The sequence below is a fragment of the Amblyomma americanum genome, chromosome 9 (assembly GCF_052857255.1).
Source record: "Amblyomma americanum isolate KBUSLIRL-KWMA chromosome 9, ASM5285725v1, whole genome shotgun sequence".
Lineage (NCBI taxonomy): Eukaryota > Metazoa > Arthropoda > Arachnida > Ixodida > Ixodidae > Amblyomma > Amblyomma americanum.
In genome coordinates, this window is record NC_135505.1 from 133,905,796 (window position 1) to 133,928,821 (window position 23,026).

General features: G+C 44.9%; 1 protein-coding gene across 20 annotated transcripts in view; it reads left to right on the plus strand.

Moving 5' to 3' along the window:
• Window positions 1-23,026, plus strand: part of LOC144104439 (ral GTPase-activating protein subunit beta) — a 59,469-nt gene that overhangs the window by 9,246 nt on the left and 27,197 nt on the right. For 8 of the 20 annotated variants that reach the window (XR_013308538.1, XR_013308539.1, XR_013308534.1 and 5 more), the window contains exons 6-13: window positions 6,244-6,501; window positions 8,403-8,579; window positions 9,151-9,429; window positions 10,307-10,599; window positions 13,579-13,721; window positions 18,841-18,944; window positions 19,070-19,183; window positions 22,512-22,637. Coding sequence is in view for 12 of the 20 variants with exons in the window: in XM_077637439.1 (XP_077493565.1) it covers window positions 6,244-6,501; window positions 8,403-8,579; window positions 9,151-9,429; window positions 10,307-10,599; window positions 13,579-13,721; window positions 18,841-18,944; window positions 19,070-19,183; window positions 22,512-22,637 (1,494 nt within the window). In the remaining 8 variants the exon portion in view is untranslated. Of the gene's footprint in view, window positions 1-5,518; window positions 5,564-6,243; window positions 6,502-8,402; window positions 8,580-9,150; window positions 9,430-10,306; window positions 10,600-13,578; window positions 13,722-17,797; window positions 17,831-18,840; window positions 18,945-19,069; window positions 19,184-22,511; window positions 22,638-23,026 lie in introns of all 20 variants that reach the window. The other 12 variants (XR_013308536.1, XR_013308537.1, XR_013308532.1 and 9 more) reach the window with 5 other exon arrangements.

Below are 23,026 nucleotides of genomic sequence, written 5' to 3' on the forward strand. Positions count from 1 at the left end.
TTATCTAGAGTGAAACACTTAAAAAAAAGAAAAGCTGTTTGGCCCCATCTTGTATAGATCAAAAATGCATTACCATGGCACTGTCTGGCCAAGCCGCCATTGCATCATCAAAAAAAAAAAATCGTCATCATGTTTCCAGTTGTCCTTCATATGAAGCACGCTATAGCTAGTGGTTTGGTTTTAGTTTTTGTCAGGTTGAATGTCCCAAAACAACTCAGGCTATGAGGAATGCTATAGTGGAGGGCTCCGGATAATTTCGACCACCCGATGTTCTTTAACGTGCACTGACATCACGCAGTACACAGGTCTCTAGCATTTCACCTCCATTGAAGGACGACCGCCGGAGCTAGTATCGAACCCGCGTCTATCAGGTCAGCAGCTTACCACCATAACTACTAAGGCACCGTGGCGGCCTTTTGAGGGGTTTGAGTAGGGACCCTTACTTTTTTTTTTCCGGCATCTTAGTTGTTCATGTGGAAAAAAAGAGCCCTACTTTGTGGCACACATTCTTTATGTTCATGTATATTTCACATTCTGTCACATCGCAAAGAACTGCAAACTGTCTTAGCATTGGCATTGGCATTGGCTGGCTCTGGCCTCGTCATGTAGGACGAAAAGCGTCACTCCTCATGCCAGTGCTGACTGTGAAAGGTGCACACGTCAACAGAATTCTTTTGCAAATTGGTCTGTCATTTCTGCGAAGTTATATTTACATCTGAGTCATGCAAGGCCGAAAGGCTGATGAAAACACGACAGCCATAGGAACAGCAGCACAAAGAGGCACTGTCGGTTTTGCCTTGTCTAACTTTTGACATGGTGTGTTCTTGCTATGAATAATTTATTACTGATCTAGTGGATGCAGCAGTCCTGTCATCATTGTCGTGCTTGGTAGAAGTCTGCTGCTGGGAGAAACTAAACTGCAGTCACATGGTACATTTAGGCATGGTACAGTTGCACAAAGTCTGCTCATCGCGCTGGGTTTCCCAAAGTGCGTAACACCTTCATTGACGGTGTATCGAAGAAGCGTGCTCCTTACATTCATTCACGTTCAGCTTTTATCGGCTTTCTTCATTTGATTATAGCCTAGCTTTTGTGTGATGTGCTTTTCATCACTTAAAATTGCCAGACAGTGTCTTTGAGGCTTAGTTTGAGCTACATGTATTTGATTCGCATTTATCCAACCCTTGGTCTTGGTGGCTACTGTTCATGATGATGAAATGCAACAGAAAGGTAAAGAAGAGGTAACGAGTAGCGACTCCTATGCAAATAAATTTGAGAGGGTCCAGGAAGCATCTCATGCAGCCTAGATGTCAGCTTTAGGATGTTTTCTTTTTTTTCTTCCAAGTATTCATACTCTCTTCCTGTCTCTTCTTGCAGTGCTAAAATCTGGTAAGATCCCATCCATCCTACGTAAGTAAGGCAAATGGTCATGTGAGAGGTTTGCAGAATGGTTTGATTGGCTTGGTACCAGGATTGCTTCATGTGTTGTTCTGTTTTATATTAAGTCTGGGACGTTGTTGTTAACTTCTGCCTTCCGTTACAGCGATACAGTCTCGCAGGGTGAAGTCCCGAGTGAATGATGAAGGCAAGTGTTCACAGAAAAGTTAGTCGATTAAGTTAGGTTATTGGGACACCAGGATTGTTTCTTATCAAAAGGTTCGTCTGAAGCCGTCCAGCAAATTGGGCTGCGACTTGGCTCAAGTGTTGCATTTTTCGGCACCGAAATTACAATTTCGTGGATTTTCTTGCAGAAGAGGAAGTAACAGACCTTGATAAGGTACTGCCTCGCCGAGCTCAGAAAGAGAAAGGCAAGTCGTAAAAGTTGTAGTTAATATTTGCAGTTAACGCAGTAGTGGTTGAACGCCACCTATTACAGCGTGCGTCATGGTCTGTATGTTGGGCTTATAATCTCAGCATAACAGTCACACCCTGCTTTATCTTGCAGCGTTTAAGTCTGGTAAAGGGCTCTATGGTGCAGCTCTGATGGAGAAAGGCAAGTAGCTGCGGAAGTAAGTGAGAGAGCTCTATGTGACAGAAGAACGCTGGTGTGTGAAAGAACTGCATGAGATGAAGGAGTTTTCATAGCAACAGCGTCTCATTGCCTTACCTCCTCTTGCAGTGATGAAATCTGGTAAGGTCCACCTTCCAAATCCACTCACAGAAAGAACGGTAACTGACCCAGTTGACCACATGGAAAGGTTGCAGAACTACTCAATAATAGATTATCATCTCAGTCTTAAAATTGCGAGTGCGAAATTTTTTCCAATCGCATTGGAAGCAGTGCCCTTCATAACTGAAATGTTTCCTGAGATGTCCAATAATGATTAGAACCTTTGCCTCTTTTGCAGCAGGAGGCCCTGGTAAGCTATCGTTAAGCCCAACTCGCAAGGGCAATAGGTTGTTTGGGAGAGGGTCGTGAGAGAGCTGAGATGAGCATGGTCTTGGAACATGTGGAATGGTTAATGAAAGCCATCCAGTATTCATACAGTATTTGTCTTAGCAGAGGTGTTGCTGTCGGATATTGATGAAACAATTTCATTTTTTCGTAGGCTCTAGCCGCAGCGATTGGCCACAAAACAGTAGACACGACAGCTGGTCACGTGACTGCCTTGGGCACATGTTCATCGTGCTGCTGCTTGTGTTTTATGCTTGCAAGGCTTTCCATTTAGTGCCCATGACCATCAACTGTCAGCAAACACCACTTGCCATTGCCTGTGTTCTCACTGCTCGATGTGTGCTATGCACACTGGCCTAGTACCTTCATGGCATTCATCGGCCAGCTTCCTTTTAACCCCTGTCTTTTCTGTTCCTGCTCGATGTCCGTGGCATTCAGCTGCTAAGCCCACGGTTGATGGGAGCACAGCCATGATGGCCACATTTTGACGGAGGTGGAGGTGGCGAATGCAAAAATTTTTGTGTACTATGCAGTGTTACATCCCCCCGTTGGCCCTCAATGCTGAACAGCCACATGCAAGCAAAAGGCTTAACATGCGCGACCACATCTCCAATGCAGTGCGTCAGACCCTAATACCAATCATTATGCATTAGTTGGAACACTACATGATTCAGACAATTTCTTTGGTCCACTTTGGGTTCACATTATTGAAATCAATCTGTTGTTGCGTCCGGCCGCCTTGTATGGAGGGCTGGCTGAAAACACCATTGCGACTCGTATAGATGTAATTATCTGATGGAACGAGCTTACTGCGATACTTGGATAAAGCTCTTTTTTTTTATATAATCCTGTGAAAAAGTAGTGCAAGCTATGTCATTGCTTTACGCACTTCATGCTGATATGTTCAGAAAGCTGTTAAAAATTGTGCTCCTGAAGTTAAGTTGTCGAGACAAAGATTTGAAAAACTCATACACAGAAAAGTATGATAGCTTCAGAATGACTGCCGTGGTGCCCGTCACAGTTGAAATGTACCCTTGACATTGTCATTGTGGTGAGACACATGTGCCATCCAGCCTAGCCAAGCCAGGCAAGCAGCTTGCAAAGCACGGTCTTGAAACAGCCTAGCTTGGATCGGTTCCAGGACTGCCGTTTGTGCAGTAGCAATTCCAAATCTGACTGATACAGCATCTGCCACTGCTCTGGTGCAACAGTCTGTAATTTGGGATCATGGTTAAAAGCGTGTATCTCTCGCAGCAACAGGGTCCGGTAAGGTACCATTCAGCAAACCTAGCAAGGCAGGCGCTTTGGTAGAAACGGCTGCAGAACAATACTGCAGAACAGGTTAGGTTAGCTTAGTTCCCAGAGTGATAAATTTGCGGTATTAATTCGAAAGCCTGTGATTTGAACATCTGCCATGGTTCAAGAGCTGTGGTTTGTACATTAGGGTAGTGGTTAAAACCTTATCATCTCTTGCAGTGTAGGGCTCTGGTAAAATTGTATATGGCCCATCCCACCAAAGCAACTATTCTGCCAGAAACACTCGTAGAATGAGACTCAGAAACAGTCTTAAGTTTGCTTGGTTCCAAAGCCAAGCAGCGCAGCATCTGTTGTGGCTCAGGTTCTGTACTTCGTGATTACGATTAGTACCTCTTTGTTTCGTTGCAGCGATGGGCTCAGGCAAAGTGGCATACAGCCCACCCCGGCAAGGCAAGTTATTTGCTGGGAATGCTTTAAGAACTAGTTTAGGGTTAGCTTGGTTCCACGTCCTATAAAAGCATGATAGCAATTCCACCTTTAACCAGTAGAGCATCTGTAATAGTTCAAATCTGGAATACGATTAATGCCTTGTCATTTATCGCAGTGATGGGCTCCAGTCGAAGGGCGAACAGCTCACCCCAGCGAGGCAAGTGTTTTGCTGGAAATGCTAGCTGAATAAGATTGTTTGCAGAACAGCCTAGGTTATCGTGGTCACATTGCTGATATCCTGTACTTGCAACTTCAAAGCTGACGTACAGAACACCTGCCGCGGCTTTGGTGCTCTGTTCTTTACTTCAGGATTATGATTAAAACCTCGCCATCTCTTGCAGTGATGGGCACTGGTAAAACGATGTACGGTCCGCCCCGGCAAGGCAAGTGTTTTGCTGGAAGCACTTTCAGAATAAGTATGTGGGAGTCCTGGGTTAGCTTTGATCCAGGTCTGATATGCGTAATGATGTGTGTCTGGTAGCAATTCTAAATCTGATCAGGAAAACATCTGTCGTGGCTCAGGTGTTGCTTTTTTGTTCTTCGGGGTTTACAAATAAAGCCTCGCTGTCTCTTGCAGCGATAGGCTCCTTCGAAGTGGTGTGCAGTCCGGCCCGGCGAGGCAAGTCTTTCACTGAGAATGCGTGGTTCCAGGATTGACGTGCTTGTCATAGCAACTCCAAAGCCAGCCAGTGGAACATTTATCATAGCTGAGGTGCTGTGTCCCGTACTTCAGGATTGCGGTGAAAACGTCTTGTCATCTCTTGCAGTGATGGGCTTCAGTAAAATGCTGGCAAGCTCACCCCAGCAAGGCAAGTGTGTTGCTGCAAATGCTTGCAGAACAAGATTGCGAGGCATTCTAGGTTAGCTTGGTTCCTGGACTGATACGCATGTGGTAGCTATTCCAAAGCTCACCAGCAGAACTACGGGCATTTCTCAGCTACAGTATTCTGTTCTACAGGACAGGAATGCGATTAATACTCTGGTTATGAACTTCATTAATTTATTGCAACAATGGGTTCTAGTAAAATGGTATGCAGCCCACCCCAGCAAGGCAAGTGTTTTGTTGGAAACGCTTGAAGAACGAGACTGCAGAGCAGTCTAGGTTTTCTTGGTTCCAGGGCGGATTTGTATGCTTTAGCCATTCCAACGCTAACCCTACAAAATCTCTCGTTATTCAGGCGGTACTTTGGGATTACAATTAAAAATAGATCGTTTGTTGCAGTGATGGGCTTCAGTAAGTTGTCATACAGCCCACCGAAGCAAGGCAAGTGCTTTTCTGGAAGGCACAGCCCAAGGATTACTTTGTATACCTAGCACAGCTGAAACTTTGCATTTTAAAGCCAGGAGCTACAGTTAATCCCTTGCCTTCTCTTGCAGGGATAAACCCTCCTAAGATGTTCAGCTCGACTGAGAAAGCTAAAGGCAAGTGGTTGCATAAAGGTTTGCAGAGCAGGTTGAAGTAGGATTGTCATTTAACACAGGCTATTGTTCCTTCATTTCAATAACGCGTCATGGTGGATTGCGTCTACGGCAACCACATTTCGGGGAGAAATGCAAAAATGGCCGTGTACTGGGCAATGTCAGTGCACGTTAGATTGCTTCACGTGATTGCAATTAATAAAGAGCCCCCCACTACAACATCTCTTATTCCTCGTGTACCTTTGGGATTTGGGGCGTTAAACCCAACATACCTTGTTCCACTTCAGCCAACGGGATGTTAACCGAGGGTGTGTATTGCTGTATTCACGGGTGGATTTGCCTGTACTGTACTTCAGGGAATAATTCCCTATTTCTATAGGGACAGTTCCCTAAGTGTGGGCTTCCCTTTTCTCTAAAGTATAAGGGCTGCTGCCTTTCCCCATATGACATTCCCTAAGGAGAGTTACTTTACCTCAGTTTAGGGGATAAAAGCTACTCTTCCCCCGAAATTAATTCCCCAAGGGGAGTTTTGATCATCCCTGTTTAGGGGATAAGCGCTACTCCCCTATTTGTGTCCCGTATTTGGGGAATACAGGAAAATACTTTAAAGGAATAATTCTGAATGTACTGGACTAACAGACTTCTTCTCCTGTGTTCTGGCACCGTGCGGCTGCTGTTCGCAGAGGATGAGGCATTGACCATAGCGGGCGAGCTGAACCCTGAGCAGCTGGCGCAGGCATGGTACCGCTTCCTGCACGTGCTGGGAAATCCTGTGGACCTGTGCCGTCCTGAGGTGGTGAGCCAGACACCAGGCTTCTACAGCCTGTTGGAGGCCAGCGACTCCATTGTGGACCCGTTCCAGAACCCCTGCCTGGCCGCCCTGCCCCACATATTCCACCGGGCCATGGCAGGCATCGCCACACTTGTCGACGCCACCCTGGGTGCGCATTGTTTGCTTGCCCAAGTGCACATACATGCGGGATCATAGCTGACTTCATGGCCGACTTCATAGCGCATTGCTCAAAATAGGTCACAGATGACTTCCTAGCAGAGCTTATGGTAGTTGACAGCTGATTTCATTGCTCGTAATTCAAAAAAGTTCATGGCTTTCTTTATGGGCCAACACTGGTCTTTCACTAAAGCCAGATGCGATGGCACAGCTGTCGCTGAGGGTGGTAACCGTGGGTGGTGCGGCCCATGGGATTGCATGTGGATGAAAATTTTTAAAGTAACTTTCTGATTTCAAACTGCACCTATGACAGTGTCCCGTCATTGACAAAAGCCTTACCCATCATGGAACAAAGTGAGAAAGTATTGAATGCCAATTAAAGCACTTGTGTTTTCAAAACGCCACAATATGTGCAAGGCGGCGTTAGCCCCTGAGTTACCCCCTGGATGGGGATATTGGGCGAGAGCACAGCGCATGGAAACATATGCAAAGAAAATTCCTAAAAGAATTTTTTCATTTTGCAGGGCCGGAGCCCTTCACTATGGCACCTATTTCTCCCTTTCTTCTTTCACTCCCTCCTTTATCCGTTCCCTTACGGCGTGGTTCAGGTGTCCAAGGATATATGAGACAGATACTGCACCATTTCCTTTCCCCCAAAACCAACCAACCAACCATTTTGCAGTGCACTTATGAAGTTAGTTCTCCATTAGCAGCTGACAAATACTTCTCAGAAGAGCACTGAAATGTACGGAATGTCATTTGAAAGCCAATGTCTTTTTGAAACGTCTCGATAATTGTATGTTGTGATGCTGGATGTACCCCCCAATAACGCTAGGCGCTTAACCAGCTGGGTGCTTCACCGAGTCAGACAAGTTCCTCGTGTAGTCTTTGAAGCCATGTGCGTTATATTTTCTCACAAACATAGTCATTCAGACTAGGTAGCCTAGACAGCTCGACATGGAAGGCAGCTCTCAAACGGCAGGATAAGTGAACCGTGCACTGTAGCAGACGGCAGCGCAGATGATACCACAACTGCCTCTGGGGTACGCACGCACGCCCTACGTTTGTAAACATGGCATTGATCTATAGCTTGTAGAGCTCTTAATTTATGGGTTTTGTTTTGCACTCTAGGCAGATATGATAGAGATTGTGTTAAGCCTGAATTCAGTCCAAAAAGATGCCTTCACGAAGTGCAGCTTGCCATACCCTGCAACAACTTTTGCTGGCAATGAAGTGAAAGCTACGGAGCTGTAATGTGCCCTCTCTTCCTACACAGGGGAATATAGTCCCTGCTTGTAGTTATTATTTTTCTTTTAAAGCATAGTATATTGTCAGTATCCATTATTTTTTAATATTTATTAATTTATGAAATACTGCGGACATGTTGCATGTCCAAGCAGAAGAGGAAAAAAATACATAAACAAATACCAGTGATTGTGGCACCAGAAAGAGCTGCCAGCTTTCAACGTTTAAAGCCAACAAAAGAACACTTTTCTTGATGTCTAACACAGCTACCAGCTTTCATCGTTTAAAGCCAAACGAATAAAACGTTTTCTTAATTACAACAAATTTGCTAGGCACGTCTAGTTAAAAAAAGCATCCACAGATGGCAGCAGCTGCTCTAGCGATGGACTGAATGTGCTAAGGAAAGAGAGGCGCACCATGTGGCAAGGCACACTGTCGTGCAACTTAACTATTTGGCGAAATGACGCAGTCACAGATGCTTCACCCCTGTAGCCTTCCCTTCATTGCCAAGAAAAGCTGTTGTCGAATATATTGCGAAAGACTAAAGGCCCCGCACAGTTACTATAATGTTGTGGTTTTGATGTGTTTTGTGCAATAGTTTTACGTCACAAAAGACATTGCTGTGGCATGCTTTTCTTTCTTCGCTAGGCATAAGCCCGCTGGCTGCAGACGAAGACCATCAGAAGTCTCTCTCGTTGCACAGCAGCTTCTCCTCGACTGCGAGTGGGTCTGCGACGACAACGGCAGGATCGACGGGGACAACCACGACCCCACCTCACCAGAGAAGAGGAGCGACTCGCATTACTGCTATCTCAAACCTGAAAGGTAATCTCTTTGGCTTCTGTTTTGTCGAGTTGTTTAACTTCTACACCTATATGCCCCCACAAGGAGAGTGTTTGTGTGGAAAGACGGGTGTAAGTGATAGTACAAAGGAACTTTACACATAATAACTTGAAAGTTTTTAAGTGACGTGCTTTCTCGAAACTCAGTCTAAGTCTTCGATTGTTGTCTTTTTTCTTAAGTATCACATTCTGTTGCAGTTTTTCCAAACAGCCTTGGTGTGTTCTGCTGTTGAAGGTGTCATTTCTGTTCATTGTTTTTCTGGGAGTCGTCTTTGCACCATCTTCTTCGTTTCATTGACGGCCTGCCTTTTAAGGATTGGAAAGACTTCCTATACCTAAAGTATCCAGAATGGCCTTCTTGGATAGCATCTTTGAGTGAGAGAGTCTTGCTTAGAAAAAAAAAAAGAAAGGCAGAGAGTTGGCGCTTCTGAATTCTGTGATCATGTGAACCGAGATTTCCGCGTTGACTTGTGCGTTGATGCTCTGCATCAGCCGGCTGCATCCCTCAGCGACTCATGCGTCAGTGCTCCTTCTTCCGCGCGGTGCTTTCATAGGCATGTCGAAGCCCGGAGTCTTCTCAAACATCCGCTCGAGCACATCCTCGGCCGTGGCACCCGCGGCAACGACCGGGATGTCACTGGCTGCCGCACCCCTCGTTCCACCACCGACACCACCAGCCACTGCAGTGTCTCAGCAGCTGAGGTCGACGCCTGCACCCATGCGTCCGCGCTGCAACTCAGTGCTCCACCTCTACGGTGCCTGGCTGTTTGAGGCGGCTCTGGCAGGGTCGGAGCTGGACACCCAGGGAAGCACTGTTCTCATCCAAGCAGATGGTGAGGATCTATAACTCTTCTGTATGACTTGTTAAGTGCAACATGCTCAGTGTGCATATTCTAACTCCGATACCTTGAGGGAAATATTTTTAGAGGGATGTTTCAAGGACTGCTTTGAGAGAATAGATCTTTGAGGGATCAACCCCTTGAGAAATCCCCGAAGTACATGTGTCCCTCAGCTTCAGCGCAAAGTTTCGTTGGACCAGTCACGAGGATAGGAACCTGTTTCTGCCAAAGTGCTATCGATTCGGTGACTTTGTTTCTTGGTGTAGTGTCTCTGATGCAGCAGATGGTGCTGCAGTATGAGCAGTCTCAGAGGTGTGCCAGGTTGGCAACAGTCACTTGTAGTGCAAAAGAAATTGGATATTGTTGCAGTTGTGTAGCAACTGCTCTTAAAAGCAGCGAGCAAAAATGTTTTTCCTGTTTTTGCTTATGAGTAAAACTATCTATATTACGAGGATAACAATGGCTTCATACGTGCACGTAAATTGGTATTTGAGTGTTTTCTGTTTTTAGTTAAAAAAAGTGGCCCACGCTACTACAGCAAGATTCAGACTTGCTATTCTACGAGCACGAACATTGCGACTGCATAATTGCACTTTTTGGTGCAGTTGGAAGCCACAACCACTTCCGCTGCTTCAGCAAATTAATGAGCACTTCGATTTCTTTGAGGGATCAGTCCCTTGGCATGCAAGCCCTGTGTAATACATTCCTGCGTTAAAAACAAAGCAATTTTGTGTATTTTCATCCTGTCCCATTGTTCCTGATCTGTTCTCGTTTTCTGTTTTTAGAAATTTTCAATGCTTAAGTCATTGAGTCCTGGTTACGACGTCATATCTACTTAACCTTGAGACGCACTTTTTTGCCTTGCTTGCAGGCACCGAGAGCAGCTTGCACTCGCGCTCGAGCTCGGTCCTTGAACCAGGCGGTAGCAGTGGTAGCGCCCGCACTACCACCTCGGCAACGGGTGGCTCGACCTCGCTGCCAGGCATGCCGGAGCCCATCGAGATTCCGTCCTGCCTGAGCACCGAGAGTTTTGAGGCCGGTCAGGCTGAGGCTGTGGGCACACTGTGCCGACTGTTTTGCTCCAAGCGCACCGGCGAGGAGATCCTGCCCGTCTACTTCTCCCGCTTCTACCTCGCACTTCAGCACAGCCTGAGCAACATCGAGGTGATTTTTGCAGTTTTGTTTCAAAACTTTTCATGTAAGTAATGAGTGGCACCACACCACGCTACATATATGGTACATAATCGGGGCACCACACTATGGTGGCATTTCACATTATGGCAGCATCATGTGCTATGGTGGCATTATGATGGCACTTTGGTGGTGGTGAAGAGGGCTGAGAAATAAGGTGGTGCGGCTGCTGCTGAAGCTGTTTGTGGCACATCTGCTGGAGTGGGATGTTGCATTCGGTACCATTAATTGAAGGAGGTGCTCTCAGGTTATGAATAAAGTTATTTTTTGTACCTCTCAATACGAAATTATGTATGTATAAACAGTAGAATTTTGACGAATGAATCTCGCAAGGTTGCAAAATATGGCGTATCATCCATAATTCATATCGTCCAGAGCAAACAAAATTCGTGTGCATAAGCACGGTATTGCATTTACACAATCTGGTTTTACTGCAGGATTTATTTACGGCGTCGCACCAACGCTCACTCGCAGCGTGGGTGTTGTGTGCACCGAGCGCTGGCACTCACTCTTCGTGGTGCGCACCACACGGCTGGCAATCTCGGTGTCTATGATCTATAAGCTGTGCTTAGTGCTCGAGGGTGCTGCAGTCATGGCTAGCGCACTAGTATCATCTGCAGTGGCGCGATACAGTAGAACACCTCTATAGCAAAGTAACTCACAGAAAAAATCATTGCTCTTTCAGCTTTTGTTGATGGCATGGCTCTGAGGATGCTGTCTAGTAATTAATTGGCTACTTACTAAACACATAGTGTTGGTTTAGAAAAGAAACCTTCTGTCCTGATCTTGTGGTCCTTTTATGTGAGGATTATTTATTTTCAGCTGTCAGACTTGATTTTATCATGTTTTCGACTCCTTTTATGCCTTGAGAAAGGGCTGCGTTTCAACGAATACATCGTGGCTACGAATATAACGCGAGTTTGATTTCATGTGAAAACCTAAGCTTTGCGTGAACAGAGCATTGTCTTCCGCATTCTCAGCGTCATTTGAGAGGAAGTAGTTAAGAAACGCGCGACACAGTCAAGCGTAGCAAAACCACCCACGCAGTGCCTCCACTCCTCTGCTACTTCGCGCTGCCGTGCTCTCTGAACATTCGCCCGTTTCTTCCTTTGCCTAACCCTCACTGCACATTTACTGCCTTCCTTTCTTAGCGACACGCCTCTTTTTTTTTCTACGTTCACATCTAGGCTTACTTACTTTTTTTCCCCGTGGGCGCCGCACTCTTCGCCTCGCGGCCCCAAGTTTTTTCTTAAGTTGGCTTCTCCTCACAGCTTTCTAGCGTGGTGGTGAAGCCGTCCCAAAGAGCGCCGTTTTATCGTTTTCGGTATCCATTTGCCTGTGAATGTTGGCCTCGCGATCCTGGACATCGCGCCTGCCGTTTGAAAAAAAAAAAATCTTTACTGCAACCGAAAAAGAAAGATGTACAGGGTCGTCCAGTCTTAGTACGAACATGGCGCAGTTTCAGCGAGCTCTGCGAAGCACGAGTGCATCAGGCGCGGCTGTGCATCGAAACGGCGCATGCGCACAGCGGCCTGGAGGTGGCGCTTCGTGTAGTCTGCTAGAGCGTTGGAGCGCACCGTCGCAGCAAATCAAGCACGCCGTGTTCCCGCAATGTAACGGACGATACGAAGCACTGCCTCCAGACCCCTGTGCGCCTGCACTGCTTCGCTTCGATGCGCTGCCACGCTGCGCCATGTTCGTACTAAAACTGGACGACCCTGTAAAGTTGTCTGGTAGGCAAAATGGGACCACGAGAGAACCCCGGTGTTGTAAGTTATCCGAAGCCTTGCATTATGGCATCCATCGTAGCCTTAGTTGCTTTGGGTGTTAAACCCTATAAAACCAAAAGCCTAACTTTATGCAAGTCGTTTTGAGCCTATTGAGATCTTGCATTGAGTCTCTTATGAGCTTGTAATCAGCACATTTCCCCGTGATGATTGTGGCTGTCACAGTAAGGATCGAACTCTGCTAGCATCAAACCTGCATTGCGCAAATTCTCGGCAGTCGTGTCAGCAGTGCCTGATTCATGTCATCTAGTGCTTGGGCGCGTCATAATACTAATTTGCAAAGATATGGTCTATACGCTTGCATGCTAATGACAATCTCTAAAGTAAAGCAGCAGGCTTAGTGTGCCTAACTTCTGGTCAAAGGTTCAGATTTAATGCTGCTGTCGCACGGGTGCGTCCGATCCCATTTGAGTCTGATCTTGACGTTGTGATCACGCACAATGTGTAACAATGCTACGCATCCCCACTCAATTCCACTTGACGAGTTGACCTGCTAAATGGCACATGCGTTGCATGTACACAGTAGCTGTACAGACGGTGGCAAACAAACAGGTTTATAGCCAACTAGAAGTTAAACAAAAACACTTGTTAAAATATCCCATGACTGTAACGCAATTTCAGCAGGTACCATCGCAAGCACATGCAATACGCCATACAACTGGCCCATGCACATGGGTGCCATGTATGTTCACTGCGGCCCGGGCAGGGGCGTGGCGTCGAGAGTGTTAGGGCAAGATTAGAAGGTATATTTAAATTTTATAGTTTCGACAGAATAGTTTTCTGTAAGTTTCATTCTTAGTCTGCTTTGGATTGCTTCTTGAGCTTTACGGTAGCACCCCTTGAATGGGATAAAAAATTTTGATCACAAACTTGCTTCAGGAACTGACTTGAAGCAAAGCAACATCAGGCAAGATCACGACTGAACTGGCTGCGTAGCAATACCAGATCTGCGTTGAGTTTCGTCACGGTCAAAAGTGCCCGTGTGTTAATAGTGCGTGGCATGCAACCTAAATAGCACTGTCTGGTGTGCAATTACATTCTTCACAATTCACACGGCTTCACAAGCAGCATTTTGTGCTTTTTTGCGTGCATCATGTTTCTCTGTTACTCTTCCTAACAAGTTCTGGAGGAACCTGCTAACTCACTGCATCCTTTCTGTTATCAGCAGCGAAGCCAGGTCGTTGCAAGCGTTCTGCTCAATTCGTGTGACCTCTTTCGGCAAGACATGGAGGGTGTCAACATCCTGCTCCCGCTGTTCCTGCAAGCACTCGAGTCTGTCTTCAGTGCTGATAAGGACTCCAAGATAAGGCAAGGGCATCTTCTTCTTCAAAGGCTTGTAACTAAACTGAGGACATTGCAGCGAACTGCCGAAAAGAATATGATGCGGGTAATGTCAAGAGACAGGCAGAGAGCCAAGTGGGTTAGGGAACCAGAATGCATTAATGGTGGCTTATCTGAAGTCAAGAACAGGAAATGGACATGGCCAGGGCATATAATTCGGGGAACACAGAACCAATGGTTCTTAGGGCAACAGTGTGGGTTCCAAGACAAGCCAAGCATAGCAGAGGCCGGCAGTGAGTCGGGTGGGTGGATGAGATAAGGAATTTGTGGGGATAAGGTGGCCACAACTGGCTCAGGGAAAGATTGATATCAGATCACTGGGAAAGGCATTTGCTATACAGTAAGCATAACTAGGCTGATGGTGATGACTATGATTTTTTTTTTTTTGGACATGATTTCATCTGGTTTGGCCTATATATCTTTGTATACACTACATGTACTTCAAGGTTTGCTTTGGTGTGAATGGTTAAGCTTTGTCTTTAAGCGTAGTACTATGAAAGCTTAATCTGACAAAATTGAAAGGAAGTGTTAAACATTTTATGTTTAGGACTACATTACATTATAATGCATTTTGCCGTTTCTTCACGCACCAAAGAATTGTAGTGTGCTTGTTAATTTGCTACAGTTGAAAAATTTTAGTCCTTTTCAACCAAGGTTCGATTGCTGTCTGGTAGTTTGTGCTATAAAAGTACGAGTATGAGGTAGAAATACTTGCCAGTGCTCGGTTTGGGCACCCCCAGTTGTTACAGTAAAACCTCGTTAATTCGAACTCGAGGGGGACCGGAAAATTGTTCGAATTAAGCGGAGTTTGAATTAACGAGCGGGCGCTAAAAAAAGCGGCCATCACGCCCGGCAGCACGGGCCAAAGCTAAAACAGGCATATCTGAGATCGTTATTTCTTACTACGCGCTACTACACATTTGCGGCGGGCGATTGCGCGAATTAAAATCATAGAGCCCGAATGTCGAAGGAAATAAAGTTAATTTGTTTATGCGGTTGGAGCTAACTCAAAATGCATTCGCGTAAGCAGCAAGCTTAATGATTAAATATGACACTATGCTTCAAAAACGTGTTTATTAACAGCAGATTGGCAAAGCATATCAAAGAGAAAAATAATCGGTGATGCGCATTTGTTTTCGTTTTCTTTGCCGTGACTCGACAAGCATCGCCTGCAACTTGCCCAACAGCTCCAACGCAGCGTCCGAATTATCATCGGCGGAGAAGTAGCGCGCAGCCAGATCGAGTGCTGACGCCGTTTCACATGCACTCGGGGGTGGCAATGGATCGTCGCCTCCGTCGGACTCGTCGTCGCTGTCAGCTGTGCTCGCCGCGCCGGAGTTGTGCGGCATCTGGTCACCGCAGGCCACTTCAATAATCTCGGCATCGCTTAACGGCCCCGATGTGTCCACGCCGCTGTCAACGTCTACGAAGCTCTGGAAGTCAACACCCTCCGATAAAGCAGCGTAGGCAGGGTGCAGCGCGACGGAGTCATCACACTGAGCATCCAGCTCTGCCGTGCTGCAGGCTTCTGGGCCTTCAATGAAGCCGCACTTTCGATAACAGTTCGCGACTGTGTCCGCCTTGACAGCATTCCACGATGTTGCCAGCATGTGGCAGGCTCCGAGGAGATTGACGTCGTACGATTTTCCGCTGTCCATACACACAAGAATCCGCTCTAGGAGGTGGCGCCTGTACAGTGTTTTGAGGTTTTTAATAACCCCAAGGTCCATAGGCTGCAGCACAGCCGTAGTGTTTTTCGGCAGAAATGCCAGATGGATCGCCTTCAGTCCGCTGATGTCGCAATGGGCTGAACAGTTGTCGACGAACAGAACATTCCTGTTCTGTGCCGCGAACTTCCTGTCGAGTGTGCGCAGCCAATCCGTGAAAATTGCTCGCGAAAGTATAATCAACAGGGAGAGTTTTTAGCCCTTTAAAGCAGCGAGTAGCAAGCGGCACCGTTCCGTGCCAGTCAGTCGCGTTTGCGCACACCAACACCGTCACTCTTTCCTTGCTTCTCTTCCCGCCTGAACACGTGTCGCCTTTGTAACTGACAGTCTTGTTCGGCAGCAACTTAAAATAAAGCGCGGTTTCATCTGCATTGAACACATCGCTGAGCGAGTAATCGGCAAGGTAGTCCTTTAGTTGACCTGCTGCAACGGCTTGCGCCGGAGCCACCGTGGCCGGAGCATAGGCGGCGCCCGCGGTAGGGTGGCTACCCGCGTGACCGCGCGTCAGCCAAAAATAGACAAGCCAATGCTTCGACGCTCCGGCAGCGAAAACCTGCTACGGCATGCACCGGAGGGTTGGTTCGGGCAACGAATTTCACGTCTCACCTCATGCGTGCTGGCTTATTTTTTTTCTCATCATTCTGCATTTTTTAAAATTTTCAGCGCATTGTATTTGCTACGAGGTGACTTCTATATGCGAGGAGCAATGCCAGCCATCGGCGCCTAGTTCGAATTAACCGACGTGGATACCGGCATATTCGAATTATCGGGAGTTTTGACCCATTGAAATACACAGGGCTTTGCCGGGACCCGGCCGTCAGTTCGAATTAACCGGAAGTTCGAATTAAGTGATTTCGAATTAACGAGGTTTTACTGTATCAGCTAACCACAGCTGATAGTATCGGAAATAAAACAGGACAGTTTAAAGCAGACACACATGCATGTGTCTGCATGTGTCAACTTACTGTTGTGGTATTTCTGATTGTTGCTGTGCTCAGGACGTTCATGCTCATTTGTTATTTCACCGTTCATGATTTCTGTCCAACGCTGCCAATGGTGACGATATAAAATAAGTTATTTACTTCGAGCCCTATCTGACATTTACCAATCTGCTGACGGCCACAACATCTAATATCGTGGATAATTGTGTGACAAACCTACGCTCTGTTTAAGTGTTCTTAGTTCGATAAAGTTGTGTCATCTTGTATGGCCAGATAGGTTCAGGGTTTGAACTTGGGGAAAACAAGCTCTAACTTACTGGCAATTTATTTGCAGCAGTAACGACGGAAGAAAATTGGAAACGAAACGGTAAGCTGGTGGCTTAGTAAAGGCCGTGGTTGAAATAGAAGTACACTCAGTGTGATGTTTTATGGCTAAAAGTCTTTTCATGCTGAGCATGTCTTCAATGACGGCGTTGAATTTGGGGCAAACAAGCTCTAACTTACTGGCAATTTTTTTGCAACAGTAACGACGGAAGCAAATTGGAAACGAAACGGTAAGCTGGTGGCTTAGTAAAGGCCATGGTGGAAATAAGAGTACACTCAGTGTGATGTTTTATGGCTAAAAGTCTTTTCGTGCTGAGCATGTCTTCAATGACTGCGTTGAACTTGGGGCAAACAAGCTCTAACTTACTGGCAATTTATTTGCAGCAGTAATGATGGAAGCAAATTGGAAACAAAACGGTAAGCTGGTGGCTTAGTAAAGGCCATGGTGGAAATAAAAGTACACTCAGTGTGATGTTTTATGGCTAAAAGTCTTTTCGTGCTGAGCATGTCTTCAATGACTGCGTTGAACTTGGGGCAAACAAGCTCTAACTTACTGGCAATTTATTTGCAACAGTAACGACGGAAGCAAATTGGAAACGAAACGGTAAGCTGGTGGCTTAGTAAAGGCCATGGTGGACATAAAAGTACACTCAGTGTGATGTTTTATGGCTAAAAGTCTTTTCATGCTGAGCATGTCTTCAATGACTGCGTTGAACTTGGGGCAAACAAGCTCTAACTTACTGGCAATTTATTTGCAGCAGTAGCAATGGAAGCAAATTGGAAACAAAACGGTAAGCTGGTGGCTTAGTAAAGGCCATGGTGGAAATAAAAGTACACTCAGTGTGATGTTTTATGGCTAAAAGTCTTTTCATGCTGAGCATGTCTTCAATGACGGCGTTGATACATATGCGTTGATGCGTTGACTAACCTAGACCCTGTTTAAATTACATTTTGTTTGGTAACGGTGTGACGTCTTATTCTAGCCAAATAGTTGAACCATTTTAACATTGGTTAGAACATGAGTGCTAACTTACTGGCAATTTATTTACAGTGGTTACCAGGGAAGCAATTCAGAAGTGAAACGGTAAGCTGGAGGCATAGTTAAGTCCGTGGTAGAAATAAAACTGCACTCATTTTGTTGCTGTCTGGTTGAACGTCTTCTTGAGGCACGTCTGCCTTCAATGGCATCACCGACACACTTTTTGCCCAATAAATTCGCTCGTTAGACTTTTGTCTGCAAAATTCTGTTATTTTTCTACAGTAGGTGTGCTCTATGGGCTGGGAGTAGATACGTCAAGAAAGTTGTGACACTATATAGTTCTCCGCTGCTAAAGACATCGAGATAAGGTAGCTTATTTACTTTGTGAACTGTGCGATATTTAAATTATTTGCTGATCACTAAAGCTTTTAATGTTAAGTTTAATTATTGAACAGACTACGTCCTGTTCAAATGACTTTGTTTAGTTACGGTAGGTAAAGGTTCGAAGTCTTGTTCACTCATTCTGCTGTTTTATACTGAAAGTCTGTTGAGGCAGGTGTGCTTTAATAAAGGCTGCGTGGATGTGGTTTTCATCGCCCCCCCCCCCCCCCCCAAAAAAAAAAAAATTTAGGACGAGTTTTTTGTTTGCAAAATTCTGTGCACATTTTTTGTCTAGAAATTTTCCTGCACCGATAGTTTTTTGTCGTTGAAGCAGCTGCACATTTGTTCCATCAAAGGCATACCTGCAGAATATTTCTTCCAGCCTAGGTATAATAAAAACTATTAGTGAACATTGTCGACAAACTCCCAGTCTGGGGTACAGTTCTGGCTATGACATCCCACAGTCGCTTTTTCTGTGTGTTTTGTATTTTTGTTGTTATTCATTATGCTTTGAATATTTTTGGACCCACTGTGCAGTGTGCCTTCCGTGTATGTATTCGTTTTTTTTTTATCGTATGGCTTTTTTTCTGGCCTGCCTGTTTGGCATGTTTTTATGTTGCATTTGCTTTCCTGCTATGTGTGTCATGCTGATTTGGTGCCCGTGCCATTTGGAGTGTATCGTGCGTGTACGGCAGTACGACACTTGACTCTTGACCTTGTGTCGACCTTGGCAGGGGGGCACCCAATGTTGCCCAGACAGAGTTGCGTTGGGCTTCGACGCACTTGCTGCTGTCCATGCTGCCTTTGCCGTTACATTACGGGAACCTCAACGTAAAGGGTGAGTTTATGTATAGCGATCAATCTTTTGTTTCAGTGACTGCCTGCCAGTTATAATGAAGAGCATTTTGAAGAACAGTGCATCGGTCAGGCTCTTGCTCTGACGTGTTGTGCTTTTCCTTGCAGACTTTGGCTCTGGCCAGCCGATAACCTTTCAGTCTCTGCGAGCCCGCCTGATGAACCTGCTGATTGGTGCGTTGCAAAATGAACCAGACTCAACCAACACCCAGATGTTGCTTGGTGAGTGGCGGGTGTGCTTGTAGAAAGTCTGGGAGTTGGGGCATTCATTTAGGCTTGGTCAAGCTTGCTTAAGTTTAAGTATTGCCTTTGCATTGTAATCCTTTGATTTTACAGACAGCCTCTAAACAGCAAGTCTAGCCCCGACTCCTATGGGCTTTTCTCAATGTGGGCTGTTGGTTACATGTAACCTTATTATTATCAGTGAATGGGTTGATTTCAAGCCACCCATTTCTTTTATTTAGGCATGATCACGAAATGTGACAACTGGCACATATTTGTTGTCACTATGCTGATGTTTCAAAATCTCAGTGTATCCAAAGCAGTCTCCACTAATTTTCAGTTACTTAATGATGCCGTTGACATTCTTTACAGTAGACTCGCGATAGTTCAAACTCGAGTAACTTACAAATTCGGTTACTTGAAGCAAGTTGGAAAAATTTGGTTGGCTGGCTGTATTGTCAGTGTATTTTAAAGGGCAACTGAAGAGGTTTTAAAAGTCAATGAGTTTAAATGAGCCGAATGTGCGAAACTTGCAGGTAAAGCATGCAAAATCTTTTTGCGCTAGCATTTAAAATGGTGACAATCACCGAGCAAACCGGCATCGGCATTCAGGCTTCTCTGCAGTGCACAGCGACATGCAGAGGCCGCAATGAAGACGTCACTTACGGCGGCGACACGTTTCCAGCGAAGAAGCGGTTGTTCAAACGAAGAAAAGAAATACAGTCGAAGGTGAATCTCATGAAACACTGTTTGGCGGCATCAGAAGACGCACGACAGCATGTAAACGAAAGCAGTGGACATCTGAAATTTCGGCAACAATGATGTCGCCATGAGTTTCCCCGTACTAGTCCCGATGCAATCAATCAATCAATCAATCAATCAATAATTTTATTTCTTCCTCACAAAAAGATTAGCGGAGGACGAGGAGGGCTCGAAGAAAAAGTGGAAGTTTCCACTTGACGAGCTTCGGGCCCCCTATTTATGAGGCATATACAGTGGAACATTAAGAAACATACATCTTTATACATTAGAAAGTTTAAAAGTCAGTATGTGTAATATGCAATACAAAAATAATATACTCATTTTAGAGCCACAAATAAAGGTCAGTATGTACAAGGAATGCAGCCACGGTAGCACACCAATTCTACAAGAGAATTTCTAAAATACAACAACAATGCAATGGGGAGAAGCCTGAACATCGTCGCGGTTTTAATCGCTGGCTGCGTCACCATTTTAAATGCTAGCTCAAAACTACTTTGCATACTTTACCTAGAAGCTTGATAGATTAGAATACTTCAATAACCTCAAATTATCAAAAAACCATTTCATCTTCCCTTTAAATACCGCCTAATTCATACCGCAGTTTTGCTTGATGCTTTGCGGATGCTTATAGCTACGTTTGAGCAGAATAAATATTTCAAAAAATACCATTTGTATTTTGTATGAAACAAACCACGTTTTGTCTGGGATCATATTGAAGGAGTATAGCTATATGCATAATTTTGATGGCATATTTTTTTCTCTAAAATGATGCGTAAGATGTTAATTACTATACATGGATCACCACGTAGTATTCGCCTATGACTGCTAAATAATTTATAACCAAATTTTTTTCTCATGCCCTTTCCGTTTCAGCTTCAACAGCCCTGTAACGTCAAAGTTGCATTTAGGTCTTATGAGCCATGCAGAAACTGTAATATAATCACTGCTTTTTCATTTGTTGTCATTCCGACTCTTGAGACAAGCTGCCTTTAGTGTTGTAGTGAATTAAAATGGTAAAGCAACGATTATATCGCAGAGTTTTCATGCCTGTCTCACAGCCACCAATCGGCTGTTTAAACCAAAACAGTATGAGAGAGAAATTCGATCATAAACTATTTAGCACTCGTAGGCAAACGCCACGTGGTAATCCATCTATCCTAATGCCTTAGATATCATTACAAAGAAGAAAACACGCACTCAAAAATTAGGTGTCTGTACTCCTTTAAGGTGCACACCTGGTAATTAAAAAAAGAAACTCTAGTTCCTTCAAGTCTTAATTAAGGAACCTTCTTATTTTTGTTGCATTTCCTGTATAGATGTAATGCTGCGTCTCCATAGTCTTGGTTAAATACATGCCTATAAATTATCCTTTTCTCCTCTCACTAACATATCTCACGTTTCCAGTGCAGCAAGTACAGATGCAATTTGCGTATTTTATTAGAGAAAAGAAGTTAATGTGATTTCGCCGCTGATACGTGTACAGTGAGGCCATTTTATAAATGTGCATTGTAGGAAAGTCAGCTCGACGAGGTTTCGAAACTGTATTTTTCATGCTCAGTATCTCTAACTAGAATCGCGATTCAGATAATTTAAAAGCCTGGCTTGCCTTCGATGTGGACTGCCTTCAATTTCGCTTATAATCTTGCGCTTTGAAACCAGAAATTAGGAAGTTGATTGTTTTTTTTTAAAAGTTAATTAAACATTTTAATCCAGCTCTATCAGGTGCATATGTCCGCCTTGCTATAGAATCCACGTGCACAGACTGCACTGATGCATCTTTCATAGTCTTTAAAATTAAAATTTATAAATGTTGAAAAATAAATCTCCTGTATAAGCATAAATGAAGCCAACTAGTTTTGAAACATGAAACACCTGCAGCTAATTTTCCACATGTACATGCACGGTTGTGGAAAAAGTGCCAAAGTTGTTGCAAAATCGGGGCATGCTTCTGATAGGTGAAGGAAGTAGGCACCCAAGGGACCGTGCATATTAGCAGGCTATGCCATAAACTCAGGATAAAATGATGCAATAACGTCGCTCTGCAAATCTGTGGCAAAGCATGTGCTGTCAAGCTCATTCCTTTACTATCTTAACTGGCTATCTTTACTATCTTAACTACCTTTACTATCTCCTTTACTATCTTAAATGCTTACTATCTTAGCTGGCTAGCATGAGAAAGCACCCCCTGTTACAAAAAGAAAAAAATCACTGCTAGCTTCAACACCCTTTCCGAAAGAGCTGCAAATTCACTACTTACAGTGTGCTGCGATTTAAGGACGACCACTTTAGGTGCTCGTCTTCGCCAATTTAATTTTGCAAGAACATTGAACAAAGTGTGGCAGCCTAACGAACCTCTTGGTTCTATCCTGCTCCGTCATTTTTATTGGTAGAGTTAGTGATTACAACATCAGAGAAAGTTTGTTAGTCCTGTTTGGCAAAAATTATAGCACTGACCTTTAAATTACATTACACTGTATGCAGATGTGTAGTGCTTGGAAGGGTTTACTGCCTCATTTTTGAAAGCAAGTTTTGTAGCGTAGCTGTTGTTTCGATTTCGTTCATCCAGCTGGCTTGCTGTTTTGCGTCCAAGATGCTACGGCCTACGAAGAAGCGAATCAAGTCACGCAGCCTGGACCTCCTTCAGGGAGCCAGGATAACAGCAGCATGACTTACTCCAACCTTTTGTGCTCAGGTATGATGGCACTTTTGATTGACTTCAGCTGAGCAGCGAATAACTGAAATCGAGAAGGGTTTTTCACTCTTTTGAATATAACAGTGCTCGATCACTTTGACAGCCAGGCACTACGAGGTATTCAATATTCTGTGCTCACAGTAGGTAGCCCAGATGCATTTGGTGTTGGGATAGAAATGGTTGTAAGGTTAAATGTTTGCAGTCATTTGGCCACATTCAGAAGTCCTGCTCCAAAATATTGCCTTCTGCCATGACAAGCCTTCGTGAGTTGGCAGATGTCTGTGCTGTCTATGGAAAACATTCATTCATGCTCACATCACATTGGAGTCAGTAGCTTGTCTGTTTACGTATAGATGACGCAGAAACATTGTAGTTCCTTCGAATTTGTG